Source organism: Podarcis raffonei, chromosome 10 (genome assembly GCF_027172205.1).
Source record: "Podarcis raffonei isolate rPodRaf1 chromosome 10, rPodRaf1.pri, whole genome shotgun sequence".
Lineage (NCBI taxonomy): Eukaryota > Metazoa > Chordata > Lepidosauria > Squamata > Lacertidae > Podarcis > Podarcis raffonei.
In genome coordinates this window covers 42,552,451-42,571,803 of record NC_070611.1, presented here as the reverse complement: position 1 = coordinate 42,571,803, position 19,353 = coordinate 42,552,451, and the positions used below count along the sequence as shown (strand labels likewise).

The 19,353-nt window shown below is 39.3% G+C and overlaps 1 protein-coding gene across 12 annotated transcripts in view; it reads left to right on the top strand.

The window, feature by feature from the left end:
- The window catches only part of ANKS1B (ankyrin repeat and sterile alpha motif domain containing 1B), a 321,126-nt gene that overhangs the window by 144,143 nt on the left and 157,630 nt on the right, over positions 1-19,353 (top strand). For 7 of the 12 annotated variants that reach the window (XM_053406679.1, XM_053406677.1, XM_053406676.1 and 4 more), the window contains one exon: positions 6,628-6,734. In XM_053406679.1, coding sequence (XP_053262654.1) covers positions 6,628-6,734 — 107 coding nt within the window. Of the gene's footprint in view, positions 1-5,928; positions 6,735-19,353 lie in introns of those variants that run through there. The other 5 variants (XM_053406692.1, XM_053406691.1, XM_053406690.1 and 2 more) reach the window with 2 other exon arrangements.

The following is a 19,353-nucleotide window of genomic DNA, read 5'->3' as shown; positions in this document are numbered from 1 at the left end:
GAGGATGGATCTTGAAACCTTGTAGTCAGCATTTAGACCCAATCTAAAAATCTTCTATTCTTTTGTTTAAAAAAGTGTTTCATGTGTAATAGAAAAGTTTTAATCTTCTGCTAGAGACCACATAAAATTTGATATTTTGCTACACTTTTTTGCCACTAGTTCAGCCAATGTCTAAGCAAGCAACCAAATTATTTTTAGCTATATAGGCTTGTCTAAAAGGTTCACGCTGTTTCTCACAATTCATTGATTTGGCTTGAACAACATACCTTTAGGCTATTTCTCTGCTCTTTCCATGCAGCTTGAAAGTGGGAGGTTTTAGGTTTTCCCTAAGTTTAGCTGTATGGTTTATTATTACCACAGCATTTGCTTGCAAAACAAAAGTTCTGAAGTATCCATTTGTGAACCTGGGGGACGGAAAGGGCTGACATGGCAACAGGTAAAGAATCGCCACAACAACATTCTGGAATTGAAAATTGCCATAACTTTATTGACTACAGATGTAGGTAGGCTTAGGCATTGGGTGTGGGTGTGTTTCCTGAATCAGCCTCTTGCCTGAAGGCTGAAGTTAAAATTCTCAGATTTAAAAGTAGCTTCAGTGTACATAATTAGTATTGATCTTTGTTTCTCAGGTGCATATCTCTTATCGGATCTTAATTAAGCCTATTCCCAGTTTATTACACACACACACACACACACACACACACACACACACACACTATTATTCATAAAAAGCAGTAGAAACAAAAGAGACTTCCACAAGACTGGGCCAATGGCACTAAAGGATTGGTTTCTTGTTGCTGTGAAACAAGTCTCAATGTTATTCCTGCAGATGATCTTGAAATCAAACTGGGATGTAAGTTCAAGCGGTCCCTAAGTTACCCTGGACTGAAGTTGTTCAGGGCTTTCTAACTTAAACCTGGCTTGGTAGTAGATGAGCAACACATAGACCCTTATCCAGTCCACCACTGCATTGAGACAGCTACCCAGCGCTTTCACAGCCTTTCCTGATTCCCAAGGTATAGAGGAGTAGAGCTATGTGTAAACAGCATACTAGTGGCACCTTGCTTTAAAACTCCCAATGACTGCTCCCAATGGCTTCACATAAATGTTAACTAGCACTGGGGAGGGGATAAATTCTGCAGAACTCCATCACACAGATGCTAGAGGGCCAAGGAGCACTAATAATAATAATAATAATAATAATAATAATAATAATATAATTTATTATTTATATCCTGCCCATCTGGCTGGGTTTCCCCAGCCACTCTGGGCGGCTTCCAACTGAATATTAAAAACAATACAGCATCAGACATTAAAAACTTCTCCAGGTCTGCCCTCCTGGTTAACCAACCTCTGGTCCACATGGAACAACTCTTCAGGATGGGTTCTTGGGGATGCAATGGAGGCAGCAAAGTAGGAACTCTTTGCTGCCCACGCTGCCATGTAGTAGGCTTGATTATGAGCTTGAACACATGCTCAGTTGGCTGCAAGAACTACACCACTTATGCTATAACCCCCACCCAGTCCATTTCATCAATCACAGCTACCCATAATACCAAGTGAAGCATCAGGGAGACCTCAGGAGCAATCATATCAATGACCTATGAGTCTCAACATTCCATAATGAAGCTAGGACTTCAACAGGATCACCTGCTCAATCCACTCAGAAAACTCAGTAAGTGTTCATGAATCTATCACATTCCGTCCTAACCGGTCCATCCCTCCCTTTGCAGGGGAAAATTGTTGCTGCAAGTTCAAACCTCCCTAGTTTGAAGGTATCAAAAACATTTCTGAAGGAGGGGAATGAGACAAATGCCTAATTTTCTTATACATGGATTGCAGCTGCAGTGCACAGAACAGGATTTCCTCCATTCTGCCCTGCAAGCATGCAGAGAATTGGGGCATGCAGAGAATTGGGGCATGGAGAGCACCATATGGAAAGCCTTGTGTGTGTTAAATAAGCCTGACTAAGACGTGCCCTTATTACAGCTTTTCTCTTTATCTGCTATACCTCCTCCTGTTCTGATTCAGTGTGTTTCCGTATGTTTCACAGCAATTGTAGGGGGGAAATCAGTGCCAGGCAGCTTGCACAAACAAAACCTCATTGATGTTTGAGGGACCATATAGATGTGAGGGTCACTAAATCACTTATCATATTGATCACGTTTGGTCTGTCCTTTATGCCACATGCAGCATTGCCCCATAGATGACATTTCTTTTACCATTTAAGATGCAGCTGTTGGTACCATATATTAGAAGCTACACTGCACCGGGCTCTGATTCTCCCCCGCCATTTCTGGTTACAGACAAGAAACATGTAGCAGAATACATTCTCCAGACTCTTCTTCTCATGTTCTACTACATCTATATTTTCTTCCCTGTATTTTACTTTTTAAAAAAAAGAAAAGAAAAAAATGTAATGTAAATGTAGGGACATATCACAAAACATCAACCTCATAGATGGTCAGTCAGCAAAGCCACAGCATACTACTTGCCTATTTAAGTAAGATCTACTGCAACATCTACTGTAACAATTATCTCCAAAAGAAGACACCCTTTCTTCTGAGTTGAAATATATACTGTATCACATTTTAAAAAGATAAGTGTAAAAGGGAATCCTATCTCCAGCATCAATGGCCATCTAATATTTTTATGTAGAAGATTTTTTCCTATATTAAATATGTTGCTTTAGAAACAATTGGCAGGTTGCACTATTGTTTTTGACTTCTTAAAAAAAGTGTTGATATATTTGACATGAAACACAAAGCTGTGAAAATTGCATCATGCTGTATATAAGATGACAAATCTGGGCCAATACAAATGTCTGGAAAGAATAGTTTTGAAGAAATGTAGAACAACTATTGTGTTAGACGGGAACACAAAGGGAATGACACCAGCCTTTCAAAGTTGAAAACTAAATTTGAACAACTAAAAAGTCAAGTTTCAACACGACTGAACATTACAAACTTTACATTTGATGGTGTGAAGCCATGAGTATTATTGGATGGACTGCATAACTTAGTGGTAGAGCACATACTTTGAATGATAAAGGTCATAGGTTCGCTCTCCCGTATCTCTAGGTAGGACTGGAGGTGAATCCTATATGAAATCCTGGAAACTACTAGTCGTGGTAGACTTGCCTTCCCCAATCAGATGCCATCCTAGTGTTTTGACTACAACTCCCAGCTGTGCTGACTGGGGCTGATAGGAGCTGTAGTTCAAAATATTTGAATATTTTTGATAATTTTTTTTTTGCAACTTGGGGGTGTTTTTGTGTAGTAAAATGAAAGGAGTGCATTTGCCAAGCTTAGGTTAATTGCCAACTATGCATGTCTTAGTTAGGGCTGCCACATGTCTGGAATTTCCCAGACATAGCCAGAATATAGCAGTTGGAAACAGTGTCTGGGCGAAAAATTTCTGAAATTTGGATGCATGGCAACTCATGTCGGAAGTTCAGATTCTGGCAAATTTCCATAAGATTTGGCAACCCTATTCTTAGTGAAGAGAGAACTTGCCATGATAACTCATGCAGTTAGTTGTCTTAAATGGCTGGGAGTTTCAAAGTTACATCAAAGCAAAGACTTTACATGGAACTGCCTTTGCAAAGTATTTCATGTAGCCCATAATGCAGCAGTTAGAATTTTAGCAGGAACCAGCTTTATGGAAATATGCCTCTGTTGCTATTACAGTGGTACCTTGGGTTACAGACGCTTCAGGTTACAGATGCTTCAGGTTACAGACTCTGCTAACCCAAAAATAGTACCTCAGGTTAAGAACTTTGCTTCAGGATGCAAACAGAAATCGTGCTCTGGCGGTGCGGCAGCAGCAGGAGGCCCTCTTAGCTAAAGTGGTACCTCAGGTTAAGAACAGTTTCAGGTTAAGAACAGACCTCCAGAATGAATTAAGTTCTTAACCCAAGGTACCACTGTACACCTATATGAGGTTCTGGTTCATTTCTAAGCTCAATTGAAGGTGCAGCTTGAAGAATCTATTTGTTTAATTACCAATCAGTCATGGTACTATTCCTTTAATCTCAGTGTCCCTGGTTAGTCTCCTTCTGTGCTCTTGGCCCTATTGGTATTGAATGCCAGAGCTACCAAGCCAAACAAAGCACACCTGCCATGTATGGCAGCCCTAGGCACTTGGTAAATCTCCAGGTTTTGCTTTCTCCTTGGGTCTGCAAACAAAGGTCATGTTGAGCACTTCTGGCCACTATACTTAACTTAATGGACTGCATATGGCTTGATGTCTTACAAATTGCACACCTTTGCGTTAATTGCTTCCCTATAAGTTCCTTGAATTCTTTTTTCTGCATGTGACACTCTACAGCCTCGTTTAGTTGCACTGTCTGTTTATTCAGAGCATAGACACATACATATTACCCATCTTATGAATGTAGGGGAACCCTGCCTGCCATTTTGATAAAGTGTGCATGTTCGTGTTTAAGCTGGATGCATTTCAGAATTGTGTATGGTCTTACAATTCCATGTTTCTATATCTGTGACATTGAACAAATTGAATTTTATCCTCTATTTCTAGTCGCAGGAGGGCATGGTACCAAAACATAAAATAATAATTAAAAATAATCAAAATCTGTAAGTCAATGAAATGCTAATTCCCTTTTTAAAGAGATTGTGGCAGGTAATTAAAACTGGAAGGAAAATCATACCCAAGAGCTTTTTCTTTAACGTGTGTTGCAGTTTACATTAAATATTACATTAAACATTTATTTCCAATGATGAGGCCCCACAATCCTTTGCAGAGCTGATTGAAATCCATGGACTTGGGTGAATCTAACTCTGCATACATTCAGGCTCTTACTAGGAGGTAAATCCTGTTTTATTTGCTAGACCTACTTTTGAATAAGTGTGCATAAGATTGGCTGAAAATCTTTAATCTGCTTCCTCAATTCTCAAAATACTGTGAAACTGTTTCTTAGATTCCTGGTGGCTCTGAATGGATGAATTTACCTTCATAAATATCAGCAACAAAACAGAGTACTATTTGTTTGAAGTCTTCAGTAAATATTTTCCAGTTCAGTAATGCTTCGTTGCCCATTCAGTAGTACATAAGTTATAAGAGCTGAATAAGATATTTTGAAGTCACCTAGATACTTCCCTCTGACTTCAGTTGCACTAGAAGTGAGTCATAATGTGTTGTGCTTTCTGATTCACTCATGTGCTGGGTGTGTAATGTTTTGGTTATGAACAATAAAGGGATTGTTTATGTAGGCACTAATTTGCAGCAGTACACACCTGGAAATAATGTATTTGTAAAAGCTTCTAACAAATATATTTTTGAGCAGATGTGAATTCCTTACCCACCATATTTCATGTATATTTAGAAAGTTCCTATAAATAAACTGTTATCCCTGTGGTTAAACATGGCATTTAAGGTGGAAAAACAAAGTTTATGAATGAATTATTGTTATAGTTCCCAGAGTATCAGCTATATTGGTAAATTTAGAAATATTGAACATTCAGTCTTCTTAAAATTTATCATGTTTATATATTCTTTTCTCATTCAGACAGTTCCTCTTTTGAAAAGGAATATGATATTTTACATAGTAAAAAAAATCATTTAAGTGTTAACATGAATTGATTACCTTTTTCAGACTGAATTTTAAACAGATTATAATGAAGCTTTGCTGACAAGTCTGGTAGTATTTTATGCTTGAAAAATTTAGAAGATGAAGAAATAATTATTTTGACTGAAATGGTGGTGTTCAATTTATGTTACTCGGTTTTAACAAGCAACACTTCATTCATTATGAGCTGATTGAAAAGAATTAATAGGAGCAGTGGTTTAGAGCACACTGTGAGCAGAGCAAAGCTCAGTGCAGTCTAAAAAAAAAGGAAGCAAGTAGTAAAGCATGCAATAGGCTACAGCTAATGCTTTGCGTCTCCTGATGTCTTCTGAAACGTAAAAAATCTACAACAGGCAGATCTCTGTAACGCATCACTGGTAGAAAGGTTCTATTCAGATTTTAGCGTTTTAGCTTGCCTCTGATGACCTGCTATTTTCTGCATTTGTTTTGACTGCTCTCATCATTCAAGATTGATGCTTGGATGGGTGTGTAGGTGGAAGCAGCAGTAGCAAGCTTACAGCTTACAGACAAAAAATCTGCCTTATCTGATGGCTATTATTGAAAATGCGAGGTGTAGCCTAGGCTGTGTAATGAAGGGGAGCGAGCGAGGGGGAGCAAGGAGCATGGAGCTGCATACTGATGAATGTAGGAGTATTTGATAAAAGATTTCTTGCTGCTAGCAGTGCATTGCTCATGGTGGAGTATTCCGACAATCACATATAACAGAAAACAGCTCAGCTGACAGCTTGATATGCCTTTTCCCCTCCACTGCATGACGTACTGGTCTGTAGTAGAGATTAATACCTACGAAATGTTGAGGTAGGAGCAGATCTTACTCTATAGCTTGCCCTGGAAACTATGTGCTACTTCTGACTTTCTTTCTTGCTGGAAGCATTCATTTGACAAGCTGGCGGGCTCCTTTGATACCAATTTCTCTCGGAACACGATGTGGCAATGCCACCTCTCAGCCCAGGACCATCGTTATTATCCTTTGGATGGATATTCCCTGCTTAAACGCCTCCCTTCTCAAACTCTTTCAGCACCCAGATGCCCTGTCCAGACTGTGGGACAATGGTTGGAAAATATTGGGCTACCTCAGTATGAGAACCACTTGCTGGCTAATGGATTTGACAATGTACAGTTTATGGTAAGTGATTTTCTCTGTGTAATATTGTGTACTGATGTCTGGTTCTTTGCCTCATGAAATCTTATACAGCATAGAAGGGAATCTGTTTTGTGTTTTGCAGTGTGCTTTAGGATAAAAATGCATTTGCATAATCCTATCTGCCTACCAGTACGAGCAACGGATTTGGGAGCCACAGTTCTGCTTGGTTCATATTTCATTCCAAAGCATTTTTAGAGAAAGTAAAAGCGTGATACATCTGGACTACCCCTGAGGGGGTGTGGAATCAGTTTTTCTTTCTATGAGGACAAGTGTATCGGTAGGGAACAGATTACCCTAGTTAATATTGAAATTATGTAAAAAATAATCTCCATATTCAATTCTAAATGTTCAAAAGGACTACTGTATGTTGAGCTTTAAAAAAGAACTATATCCCTAGTGCATAGAAATGAATGGCTGTTCCTTTAAATGTAAACCTAAAACCCACCTACATTTAACTATTAAAGAGTTAACAGAGATGGATGTGTAGTGCTTTAAGCTATGGAAGCTTTCGACAAATATGACCATGGACAGGAAGAAAGGTAACTTAGTTGATAAGGCAATAGCTTACCCTTTTGTATACACCTTCCAGTTCCTAGATGTAGTAACACTCACCACACCTGTTGTTCACAAGCTGTTCTTATAACACATTTCACTATATTTTCTGTGAAGTCAGATTTTTATGTGCTGCAGTGTTATTGCCATAATAGAAAACTTGCATACGCTATATGAAATGCATAGTTTTGTGTCAATGCACAATGGTGATTTTCTTAAACATGTGAAAAACCTTTATGTGAAACTAAGATGTTAGAAAATATTTAAATTAGATTACAAGGTGGCTCTAAAGCAGTTGAAAAATATATCTATGTGAAATATTACCAACTCCTAACTTCTAGGCTCTATTAATCCAATTTCTTCATACGATAAGATTTTGCACACTGGATTGAATATAAGAATCTAATTTTAAGCAGATCAACCATCAATGGCTCTAGATCAGGCCCAGTGATATACCTATGCAGATATTCCCATTTATGATTTAAGCATTAAATGTCCAAGGTAATTCAAGGATTACATGGGTTCTTTCCCCACCTTTGTATTGTAAGATCAATATACAATTGTTGCAGTAGTGTATAGCTGCTTGTACAACAAGGGATTAAATTAGCACAAATTTGGATGAAATGTTAGGTTCTTATAATCAGTTAAATTATTATACAACCAGTAAGGAAGAAAGTAAAAGTAATCATAAGTGATAAAATATGCCCTGTTATTCATAGCCATGTTATACTGCTGTTACATTATTATCTTGGATACTTTGAAAAGATTAACCAATATCCCATCTTCAAATCTAACAATTTTAAGTGACGTATATACCCTGCAGTTGCATATAAGTTCCTAGCATACTAAAAAATGCACAGTGTAACCAATGATTATTAATGCTAGAGAGACTAAATAGCATTTACATTCAAAATACTGAAAAGGTGCTAGTCTGCTGAGAAAGAATAAACTTGGTTAAGGTAAAACATATATATTTTGTTATTTTCTGGCATTAAATAATTGCTTATCCACTGACCATTTTGTATAGTTCAGACTTGTACATGTCTACCAAGAAGAAGGCTCCATTTAGTTCAGTGGGACATATTAGAAAGGAAGTGGGTTATAGGACTGCTGCCTGATTCTGTTTTATGAATGCTTATTTCATCAATGGAATATTCAACCCCATTATCAATTTTAATTCCCAGTTTGAATTGTTATATCAGGACAGGCACTATTAATTTGACATTTTTGTTCCTCCTTTATCATACTTCCCATTTTGATTTTCTAGAAATACACTTTGATGCTTATTTGTTTTCCTGTTGCCTAAGCAACACCATCACACACCTTTTTAGAATTAAGTAGTAATGTATGTCTTACTAGAAATTTCATGGAGGAATACGTGTAGTTAATGGTGATAGAATTTTCAGTATATGAGGAAATATGTTAAGGCAGCTCTCAACAACAGTGCTATATTCATTAAAATCACATAAAGTCTAATGTTTTTTCTCAAATAAAAAGCAAACTTGATAAAGCATTCATTAGAATAGTAGAATAGTCCTTGGGTTTATACTCCTTTGGCAAGAAAAGTAAGCATTTAAATACCATATAAATTCATTAGAGATATTGTTAGCAGCTTATGTACATAGAATGAAGAAAAACAGCCTCTATTTGTTTTACCTACATTTTTCAATTTATTTTAATTATTTTTCTGCCATTGTTTACAAATGCAGTATGCAAGCTATGTCTTGCTTCCAAACATGTTATATTTTTAGAATATTTTTGCCTATAGTGAGTGAAATTCTGTAATCCTAAAATGTTGATGCACAAAGCATCATAGGCAACCTGTTGATGGCTCTACCTAAGTTGAATTTCAGAATGTAGAAAACAAGTCACTAGATGAGATGGCTATGCTTCAGTAGATCCATTTATAGTACCACCAGTAATCTGTCACAGAGTGAGTTGTATCCTTTGAAAGTAAAAGTTGGATAATGGAATAGTGTGCACTTGCTGAAAGGACAATGATGACATCAAAGACAATGCAAAGCAATGATTAGTGTGCTATTTAACTGACTGCTAAGACAGTGGAAGAGTTATATCCTTGCAATTAGGGTTCTTCAGCTAATTGCAAATTATAGCATCCTGTCTGGCCTAAGCACTTAGGAAACCTAATGAGCTAATGGGCATAATTCTTTTTAACTCTTCTATTCCCATTATAGGCTTTATGCACACTCAGGAAAGTACTGTAAGAGGTCTGATCAGAGCAAACCTGAATTAAAAAACAGGATGATTGATATTTAAATATATTTGATTACAGCTTTGGAATTGGGATAACATTTGGTTTCAGTAGAAAAACAGCTAAGCAAAAATTTAGAATGAGCCAACACATGATGGATTTGGAAAACCACATTAACAGACTTGATGTCATCTTAAGGTAAAGGTAAAGGTACCCCTGCCCGTACGGGCCAGTCTTGACAGACTCTAGGGTTGTGCGCCCATCTCACTCAAGAGGCCAGGGGCCAGCGCTGTCCAGAGACACTTCCGGGTCACGTGGCCAGCGTGACATCGCTGCTCTGGCGAGCCAGAGCCACACACGGAAACGCCGTTTACCTTCCCGCTAGTAAGCGCTCCCTATTTATCTACTTGCACCCGGGAGTGCTTTCGAACTGCTAGGTTGGCAGGCGCTGGGACCGAACAACGGGAGCGCACCCCGCCGCGGGGATTCGAACCGCCAACCTTTTGATCGGCAAGAACCAACAGTCATAGTCAGTCTATCAGACTTAAATAAAAAAAAACCGAATTCTGAAATAAGCTTAGAAAAGGCAGGCTGAAACTTATAAAGGTCTGTTTCTTTGCCCCGTTAGTCAATATTTGTGGGAGTGTCTTAAAAGAAGCCCAGTCTCTCCCTACAGTGGTTATTTGGGGTATGAAGGGAAGGCTGTATGCCCATGTATAGAATAAAATGTTTTGTTGGCATCCGTCTGTCTTGAGAGACAATCGAGTTCACCTCTGGAGATGAAGTCAAACCGCTGGACAAACACAGTGCCTGCAGTGCCTGCAGTGACTGGTAACTCATAACTGCTGCCTCTCGCATTGTTTTTGCAGCATTAGCAGCACCGAAGTGACCTCTCCGGGGCGCAAACCTGGGCAGTGTATATGGAGGTCCTCAGCTGCCCAGACAACATGACCCCCCTCTTGGTCTCACTGATGTGGTCCAAAGGAAAGCAGAGCAATACATTGGGCACTAGCTTGGCTGCAGGAGTTGCTGGAAGGAGGCGTGCAAGGTGCCATAAAACTGTCTTAGGGACTCCTCTCCAGATTTGTGTAGGGTTTACTCTTTAGCCTTTTCTTCTCTCAAAGATGTCCCACAAGGCAGCAGGCATGGATTATTCTTCAGGGTTTGTTCCGAGAGCCTTTCTCATGGATGAGTATAGCCACAAGGCAATGGAGGTTTAGGATTAGAGTTTGATTCCTTCTTCTAGATGTGCTATCTTGCCATGTTGGACAGCCACACCTTCCCCTATAGAATAAAAAATAGAATAAAAACCCTTCAGGTATCTGATGGAATAGGTCCTAGTCCACAAATATTTATGTTCAGTGCTGTTTTTTCTAGAAAAAGAGGTGCTGGAACTGACCATTAAAACCTCCCTTGCTCTTATAATGGCAATGGCGCCCAGCTGAGAGGTGCCAGAACTGAGTTCCTGTGAGCTCCAGCTGAAAAAAGACCTGCTTATGTTATATAGTGGTACCTTGGGTTACAAACACTTCAGGTTACAGACTCCGCTAACCTAGAAGTAGTATCTCGGGTTAAGAACTTTACCTCAGGATGAGAAAAGAAATCGTGCGGCGGCAGCAGGCCCCATTAGCTAAAGTGGTACCTCAGGTTAAGAACGGTTTCAGGTTAAGAACGGACCTCCAGAATGAATTAAGTTCGTAACCAGAGGTACCACTGTAATAATATATAGGCTTTAAGATATTAGACATCATATGTTGTTTTGTTGCAGAAGAGAACTAGATGTAAGGAATGAGCCCAATGGGGTCAATTCTTACCCCCACTTTAGATAGTCACTACTACAGCATTGGAAAGCTAAGTGCAGAACATGGAAGGAGAATTGGGCTCTCAGCTGCAAAATAAGGTGAGGGCCCCTTAACAGCCATCCAGGTTTCACTGCCAAGACAACAGCTCACAGAGCTACCATAGTAGTAACCTGGGAGCTCTGCAAAGTCCTGCAGATGATTTTGGGGGCTTGAATTCCTACCTTGAATACTTTAGGGGGCACTACTGGGCTTCTTCTGTGAGTCTTGAGCTCATAGAACAGGATACTCTGTTACTTATCTGCATGTTGAAATGCTCTCTGATTGTAATCTCCCCTTCCCATTAAGTCTAGGTTTATTCATTTGATCAGACTAACCAGTCCCATCTTTGTTTTCTTCTAACACTCAGAATTCCAATATCTTCTTGAGTGCCTTTCCCAATATAAATCTGCCCAGACCCTTGGATCTTTGTCTGAGGCCCTTTTCCAGCTCCCCTTTTAAAGGAGGCTTGGAGGATGGAGACAAGGGAAGAGGGCATTTTTATTTGTGGCTCCCCAACTGTGGAATGTACTCCCCAGCAAGGTTTGCCTGGTGCCGTCGTTAGCATTTTTTCAGTGCCAGGTAATTATTGATCCCCCCCCCCGTGCTTTTGATAGACTAAGGTGACATAGATTGTTATTACTGTGCAGCTGGAGTTGTTTCTTCTTCTTTGTTTTGTTTTATGGTATAATCTATTTGTGTTTTTAACAATATTGTAAGCCATTTGGGTAACAAGTGACTAACAGACGAAATCATAATATTAATACCCAACATGTTCATGTAGACTACAGTTTCTCATACAAAATAGCCTATTATTAAAATAATGCCCAGACATAAGTATCACTGGAATTTTCTGAAAATCAGTAGTAATACAAGGGTCTTTCAGCATAGCCAGTGCAATAAATGCACAGGTGTTGGTTATTGTTCTTCAAAATATTGTTCTGAATATTGTTCTTCAAAAGTGAAGTTATGTTGTGAGTATATATTTATTTTCCAGCAGTATGCTGAATTTGGATCTGGAAAAATTCCCTTCCTCCTTCAGCACATTGATTGTTATGTGAACTATGAATGCCCAAATAGTTTCCTGTGGTATGAAAAATGAGGATGTACCATTTCATGCATTCCATTACTGTTTGTGGAACTTTGAGTTTATTTATGTATACAGATTAAAACCTTGAGACCTGTGCTTTTTCTACACTTTGTCAGTATTTGTCCAACACAAGACTGAGGAGCAGAAAGCTCTCATGACTGAATGCACACAAACACATTTATATAAAAATGTTTCATTTTAAAATTTGTTGTTTATGTTTTCGGTTGTTGTTGTTGTTTTGCTTGCTGGCCACACATTTTCCTGCACCATATTAAACTAGCCCCAGGACACTCATCTAGCCCCATTTTACAAACATGAGTTGCAAAATGCAGTCTGGTTATTTGTGCCTATAGATGAGGGCTGTTATCACATTGCTGGTGCTGAGTTGGGGCTTGTGGAATTATTGTGTCAAAAATAAATCAAGTCAGGGCATGTTTTTTGGCTAATGAAGAAGTTGCACAGGAAAGCTCAGTCTAAGATATCACATTTCTCAAGACAGCAAGAGAATTTGAAACAGGATGTCTAATGCAATTTGTCAGGAAGACTAATACAATTTGTCAGTTGCTGGTTAATGGTTGTCTAATTGGCATATATTCATCAGTATGCCTGGTCTGATGTGGGTCAGTTTGTTTATGGTGGTGGTGGGAATATTTTTCAACCTAGAGGGTGGCATGCCAATGGTGGGTGGGACCAGAGACAAGAGTGGGCAGAGCAACAGATGGGCAAAGCAACAAAGCAACACATCCACACAAATGTCACGGGTGTATACACACACACACACTTCCAACCTCTATCCAGCAAGAACGAGGCACTATCACTGTTCAAGGATGCATTTCAGCCAGCCAGAATAATCAAATATGCTATGGTGCAGGGAGGCAAGGCCATTTGGTCTGGAGAGTATCCTGTGGGTCTTCATTCATCACCTGATCCTGAGATTCCTGAACCCCTTGTTTAAAGAATAAAAAGCATGTGTCAAAGTTATATGATTGATAGTTCAAGATCAGTCTTGAAGGTGAATAAGGAACATTTTTGTTTTGGTCCAAATAGGTATATATTCCCCTAGGTCATGTGCTCACCACATAGGTCTGCTGTGTAACATTCCTGTTCCTGTGCCTTCTTGTATTGCTGCTTCTGGGTATAGCACTGCTGTGCTGAGAGTGCTGCCATGCACTGGGCATTCACAGAAAGCTAGGGCTCTGTTGTAAAGTATATATTGGCCATATCACAGTAAGCCAAATCACAGTTTGGTTTAGATGAAATAAGCACATGGCCATGTATTCGAATTGGATCATTGTAAAATAATGTCTGAAACATCTAGGGAAAACATGACATGTGCTAAACCATTCCTCCAAAGGGAGGGATAAAAGAAATATCTGGAGTGACATTTATGTAGGAGTTTATCTCACACTCTGCTTGCTTTTCCCTTATGACACAAATCCTGAAAATGTTAACTGGTGTTCTGAAAGACAAAACAGTGGTAGGGCCAACATCTTCTTCTGCTTGTGATGTGGCATTCTGATGCTTCCTTTTCCTTGGTATCTATATAGCTTCAGTCATTGTTCTTAATTTTTCTTTCATTCATTAATCACTCATTTATCATAGATGAGGAGATAATCAGATAGTACTAATTTATCTAAAATTGTATTTCCAAAAATTCCATTTCTTAAACCAAGAGGTATATTAGTATATTGTATTAATTTACCATTCATATGCTGAGGTTCATCAGAACTAGATTAGATTTATCCAAACATTCTTAAGAAACTAGAATATGAACTGCAGACCTGCTGATAAATATATATAACTTGTCATTGAAATGAGCCTCATACCATATGACTGGTCAATGTAACTGTAAGATCAGTGTTTTTAAAAACTGTTACCAGCAAACCAGGAAACTACCGGTACTGCCCTTTTATCTTATTTATTTATTTTTCTATTTACTTATCAAATGTACCCCTCTCTCCATCATTGTAGAATTATCTGGGGGGGGGTGTCTCACACCATATCATACAAATACATGAAATCACAGAAACAATTATACACACACACTGTACAGTTCAACAAAACCGGTCCCATAACTGTTCCAATTCAGTAAACATTCCCATGGATGTTCAGAAAGAGGCAGAAGAGGAATATTTTCAGCTAGTGCTGAAAACCGGCTAGCGTTGGTAGTAGCCTAATACTGGGCAGGAGGGTATTCCACAGCTGAGGTGTCACCACTGAGAAGGCCCTATTATAAGCCCCAGTTCCCCAGAATGTTAGATGATGTGATCTTAATTTCTATTCTAAGATGGGCAAAATATTATTCATATTTAACCAATGCACGTAGGAAAAGTTAGACTGGCTTTCCCGAAGGGAAATCAGGCCTAAGCAATTTTAAATATTTAACACCACCAAGAAGCATGCAGATGGAGTGAGAGTATGGTCTTGCATTTTCAAACTCTTTTTACAATAGAGAAAAGTAAAGTCAAGCAACAGAGAGCCCCATGGCACCCTCAATACTCACCAATGTATTGTAATATAAGCTTTCATGTTCTACAGCTTACTTCATCAAATGTATGACAACTGGCATTTGTCACTAAACAAGCCTAGCAATCTTGGCACAAGTGGACAGAGTTGGGAAACTGGAAACAGAAAACAAATGATCAGTATAAATGGAAAATTTTCACAAAGGAGAGGTAAACAGTGGCCCCACAAGTCTTCCGAACCAATAGATTAACAATGTACAGTTCTTGCAGATGTTGAAGAGTGTTGGATTTTTTTCCCATGCTGAGTGGCTAGGTAAGATCATTTTATTTTATTTATTTATTTATTTATTTATTTGGAAATTATATCCTGTCCTTTCAGTGCATTTGCATCTTTCAGGATGATTAAAAATATATGAACCAATAAAATCAGCATATTGAAAAAAATGTAGCAGGCAAAATGAAGACAAGAGCAGGAAAACTAAATGAAATAAGTGTTTGCTGCAGTACAAAAAGCACATTACCAAAGTGAAGTGCTTGTCAGAATAAAAAAGTGTTAGCTGTGTGGTGAAAAGAGACAGCCAAATGAATTGCAATATTTGGAGTTTCAATAGACTAGGGGCACAGTCACAGTGAAGGCTGTCCGTGAATCAGCTCTCAGAGATGTTTGACAGTGCCTGTGATATTGAAAGACTTTTCTTACAATAATAAGAGGAGGTGATAAAGAATTCTTGCAACTTAAGACAACCTCAGGTCAAATAATGGAAAATTGATTATCTGAGTACAATTAGGCTGAAACTATCAGGGGGACCTGATTATGGGTAATTATGTGTTGTAAATAATATAATAATGTGTACAGATTAATAACAAGTGTGTAAAAATAAGTTTATGAAACTAAGGCAAAGTTATAGCACTGGGCTATATCTTGATAGAATTGCAAGTGCTTTGATTCAAATTGTTTATTTAGCAACATCCATCGACTTGGACATGCCTAGAGGGATTTTTTACTTGTTTATTTGAACAGAAAACATTCTAACAATAGATCTGCTTTTGAAAGTTATCTTACTTCAGTTTCAAAATCATTTGCTATATGCTGTGGTGGTGAGTGGTGGGTGTTGGTGTTGAAGAAACTCTTTGAGAATGCAGAACTGAGTGGTTATGGTACATATGAGATAACCTAGATGATTATAATGGGAATTAAAGCTGAACTGAAAGTTTTATGACTTGTTGTAACTGGGACAGGAGACTTTGGGGACAGCAATAATGTTCAAAAAGTGTTGGGAGCAGCACTTGCCACTGGTAGAAAGCAAGGAGTTTCTTTCTGCTCACTCTTCCATGCCATCACTTATTATTGCTGCTGCCTTGTAGTTGTGGTGATGGAGTTCCCCTCAGTGGCAGGAATTCATCCTCCCCAAATGCCCCTGAAATAATACTACATCACGACTCATGACACAATATCATTCCAGGGACATTTGGGGATGGTGTTTGCTGACCGCTGAGAGGAGTTATGCCACTGCTGACTCATGTGGTGGAAAAAGTAAACGTCATGGTGAAACATAAAGGAGAAACTGCTGCTGCTTGCCCCACCCATTGCAAGTACATTACACAGCGGGTGGTGCTGTCAGAAGGTTGGTGGTTTGAATCCCCACAACGGGCTGAGCTCCTGTTGTTCTGTCCCAGTGCCTGCCAGCCTAGCAGTTCAAAAGCACGCCAGTGTAAGTAGATAAATAAATACTGCTGCGGCAGAAAGGTAAACAGCGTTTCTGTGTGCTCTGGTTTCTGTTACGGTGTTCTGTTGCACCAGAAACGGTTTAGTCATGCTGGCCACATGACCCACAAAGCTGTCTGTAGACAAACGGAGGCTTCCTTGGCCTGAAAGTGAGATGAGTGCCACAACCCCATAACTGCCTTTGACTGGACTTAACCGTCCAGGGGTCCTTTACCTTTTACCCCTGAAAGCTTTCAAAATGGTCCCCCACTAGTGACCAAATGTCCCTCAATTTCACCACCTGTGAATTTTGAAGGGGAGAAGGCAGTTCATTTTAGGCCTAGCTGAAAATTATTTGAAGAGGTGGAAGTGAAAAATAAATTAAATTGGGGAGGAGGACTGACTGTACAGCATGAAAGGGAACAAAAAATAGTGTAAGAACATCAAGAAGCATGAGAGAATAAAAATGCAAAAAGTATAATAAAATGTGTTGATATAAAAGGAAATGGGAAAAGTTCTTAAATGTATTTCAAGGTTAAAAGGAATAGAAAGAGAAGTATGCCATCTGGCAGAGTTCAAACAAAAAAAAATGGACAAGGGGGTTGTTCTGAAATGCCATAGGATCCTTTCAACTACCAGTGGCAATGGCTGTACATAGAACTTTCTCCATGTTCTCTTCAGTGGATCTATGGGTTCTATTTTGAGTTTTCATCACAAAGAATGAAGTAGGAAGATCAAAAAATGCTGTAAATGTTAATGAAGACTATTGGGATCTCAGGGACAAAGAATTTATATGAGGCAGATAAAAATGTATTTTGATAATTACAAAGTGAATCTTCAGGGTCAGATTTGTCAAAGGTGTTTTAAGGAAAGGATACGTGGATAAATTTAGGACTGTTTGCACGCATATCTACTGTAAATCACTGCATGAGAAGAAGAGCAGTATTAATGTAAGCCTTACCATTTACCATACATTTCCATGTATAAGACAAGGTTTTTTTATTTTAAAATTGTGTTTAAAATTGGGGGTCATCTTATACACGGATAGTGTATAGGCGGGACGTGGGATTGGTTGCTGCCACGAGCTGGAGATTGTCAGCAGTGATTGGGCGTGTTATTGGTTGCTGCCGCAAGAGCTGGTGTTGATTTGCTGTTGTTGCGGCAATTGGGCGGGCGATTGGCAGTTTCTGCAGGGTTGGGGACAGACAATAGGTGGCTTTGGGGCCGTGTGCTAGTAGCAGCGTAGGCTAGGTGGGTGGGTGATTATCAGCCATCCCCCCTCAAAACATGCTCAATAACTCTGGGCAATCTCCCCCCCCCCCAAAATCTCCCCTCAATCTCCCAAAAATACACAGGGACATGTTATACACAGAAAAATACGGTGCTCACTTTCACTATATTTTCTTCAGGTGGCCATATGATGCTGCATTGCTGCAGAGGGGCAACCATTTTTCTCCTAAAAAATGCCCCTGGGAGGATGCTATATATCGACCAAATAAAGATCCATTGTGGGGGCATAGGAGAGCTGCCACTATTTGCTGTAGTATCTGCTTGACATACAACCCAGCTAACTGGCTTTCCTTTGCACACCACACAATACTGGGATGGCTGTTTGAACAAACCAGTGCTCTGCTCAGCACCAATGGCAGTTGCAGAATGAGGGCAGCAGAAGGCTGAACTGCATGGTGCTGGTGAGAAAGAGAAGGAGCCGAGGACCACATGGGTTCTCTGTAGCCCTGAACTAAAGCAATCCCTATTTGCCCCCTCCCCTGCATATACTTTGCTGTCAGAGGATCACACCCATCCCATACCACTCCATCCCTCAAAGCCTCAAGGGTTTTTGTGTGTGGTACAAAGGTGCTTCTCAATGAGTGACAATGTAGAATAAGGTGTTTGTGTGAGGAGGCAACATATCCAGCCTCTTAAAAACCAACATGTTTAACTCTAATTAATGCATGAAGGGGTTAAGACCATAGAGTAAGCTGTCCTGCCAGGCTTAGCTAGGTCACACACCCTCACCTTGAGAGGAAGGGCTACCAAACTCTTTGTTCTCTCCTTCTCCTTCTACCATGTGGACCCAACCAGTAAGGCTATCTAAGCCAGATGCTCCAAGATTGGACCACATTGCTTTCGCAAGCCATCTTTGTGTTTCTATACAAATAATTTAGAAGCATTTACCACTTTGAAATGAATCTAGGTTTTGCTGCCTGTCTTTTTTTTGCTGTTTTATGGGAAAGGACATAAATCTGACCTTTGAAGAGTTTATAAGTAAACCATTTTAACCTACTAGTCTCTCTCTGTGCTAAGGAACGAGGGGAGCTTCGGAAGAAGCTTAGAAGGGGGTATTTTAAAGTTTTAACAGCCTATTTTTCCATGTTTGCATTGTTGCATATTTTGTGATTTTAAATCTCTGCTGGGGCTCTTTCACCAAAGAGAGACTAAAGGGCAGGGAGGGAAATTAACAAAGTGACATGACTCCACCAACTAATAACGTTCTCGGTTTCTGCCTTTTTTTTGAGTATTAGACTTAATTAAATCACTTTTGAAACCCCCTAATACATTTTCCAGAATAATTAACAAGTATGAACAAACTTAATTAGTCTGTAATAACATGAGGGACAGAGATTAATAACATGTGGGACACAAATTAATCATCTGCTTTGGACGGACGTGTTAAGGAATAGATTCTTCCTTTGACATGTGAGATCCTTAAGAGCATAAGAACATAAGAAGAAATTA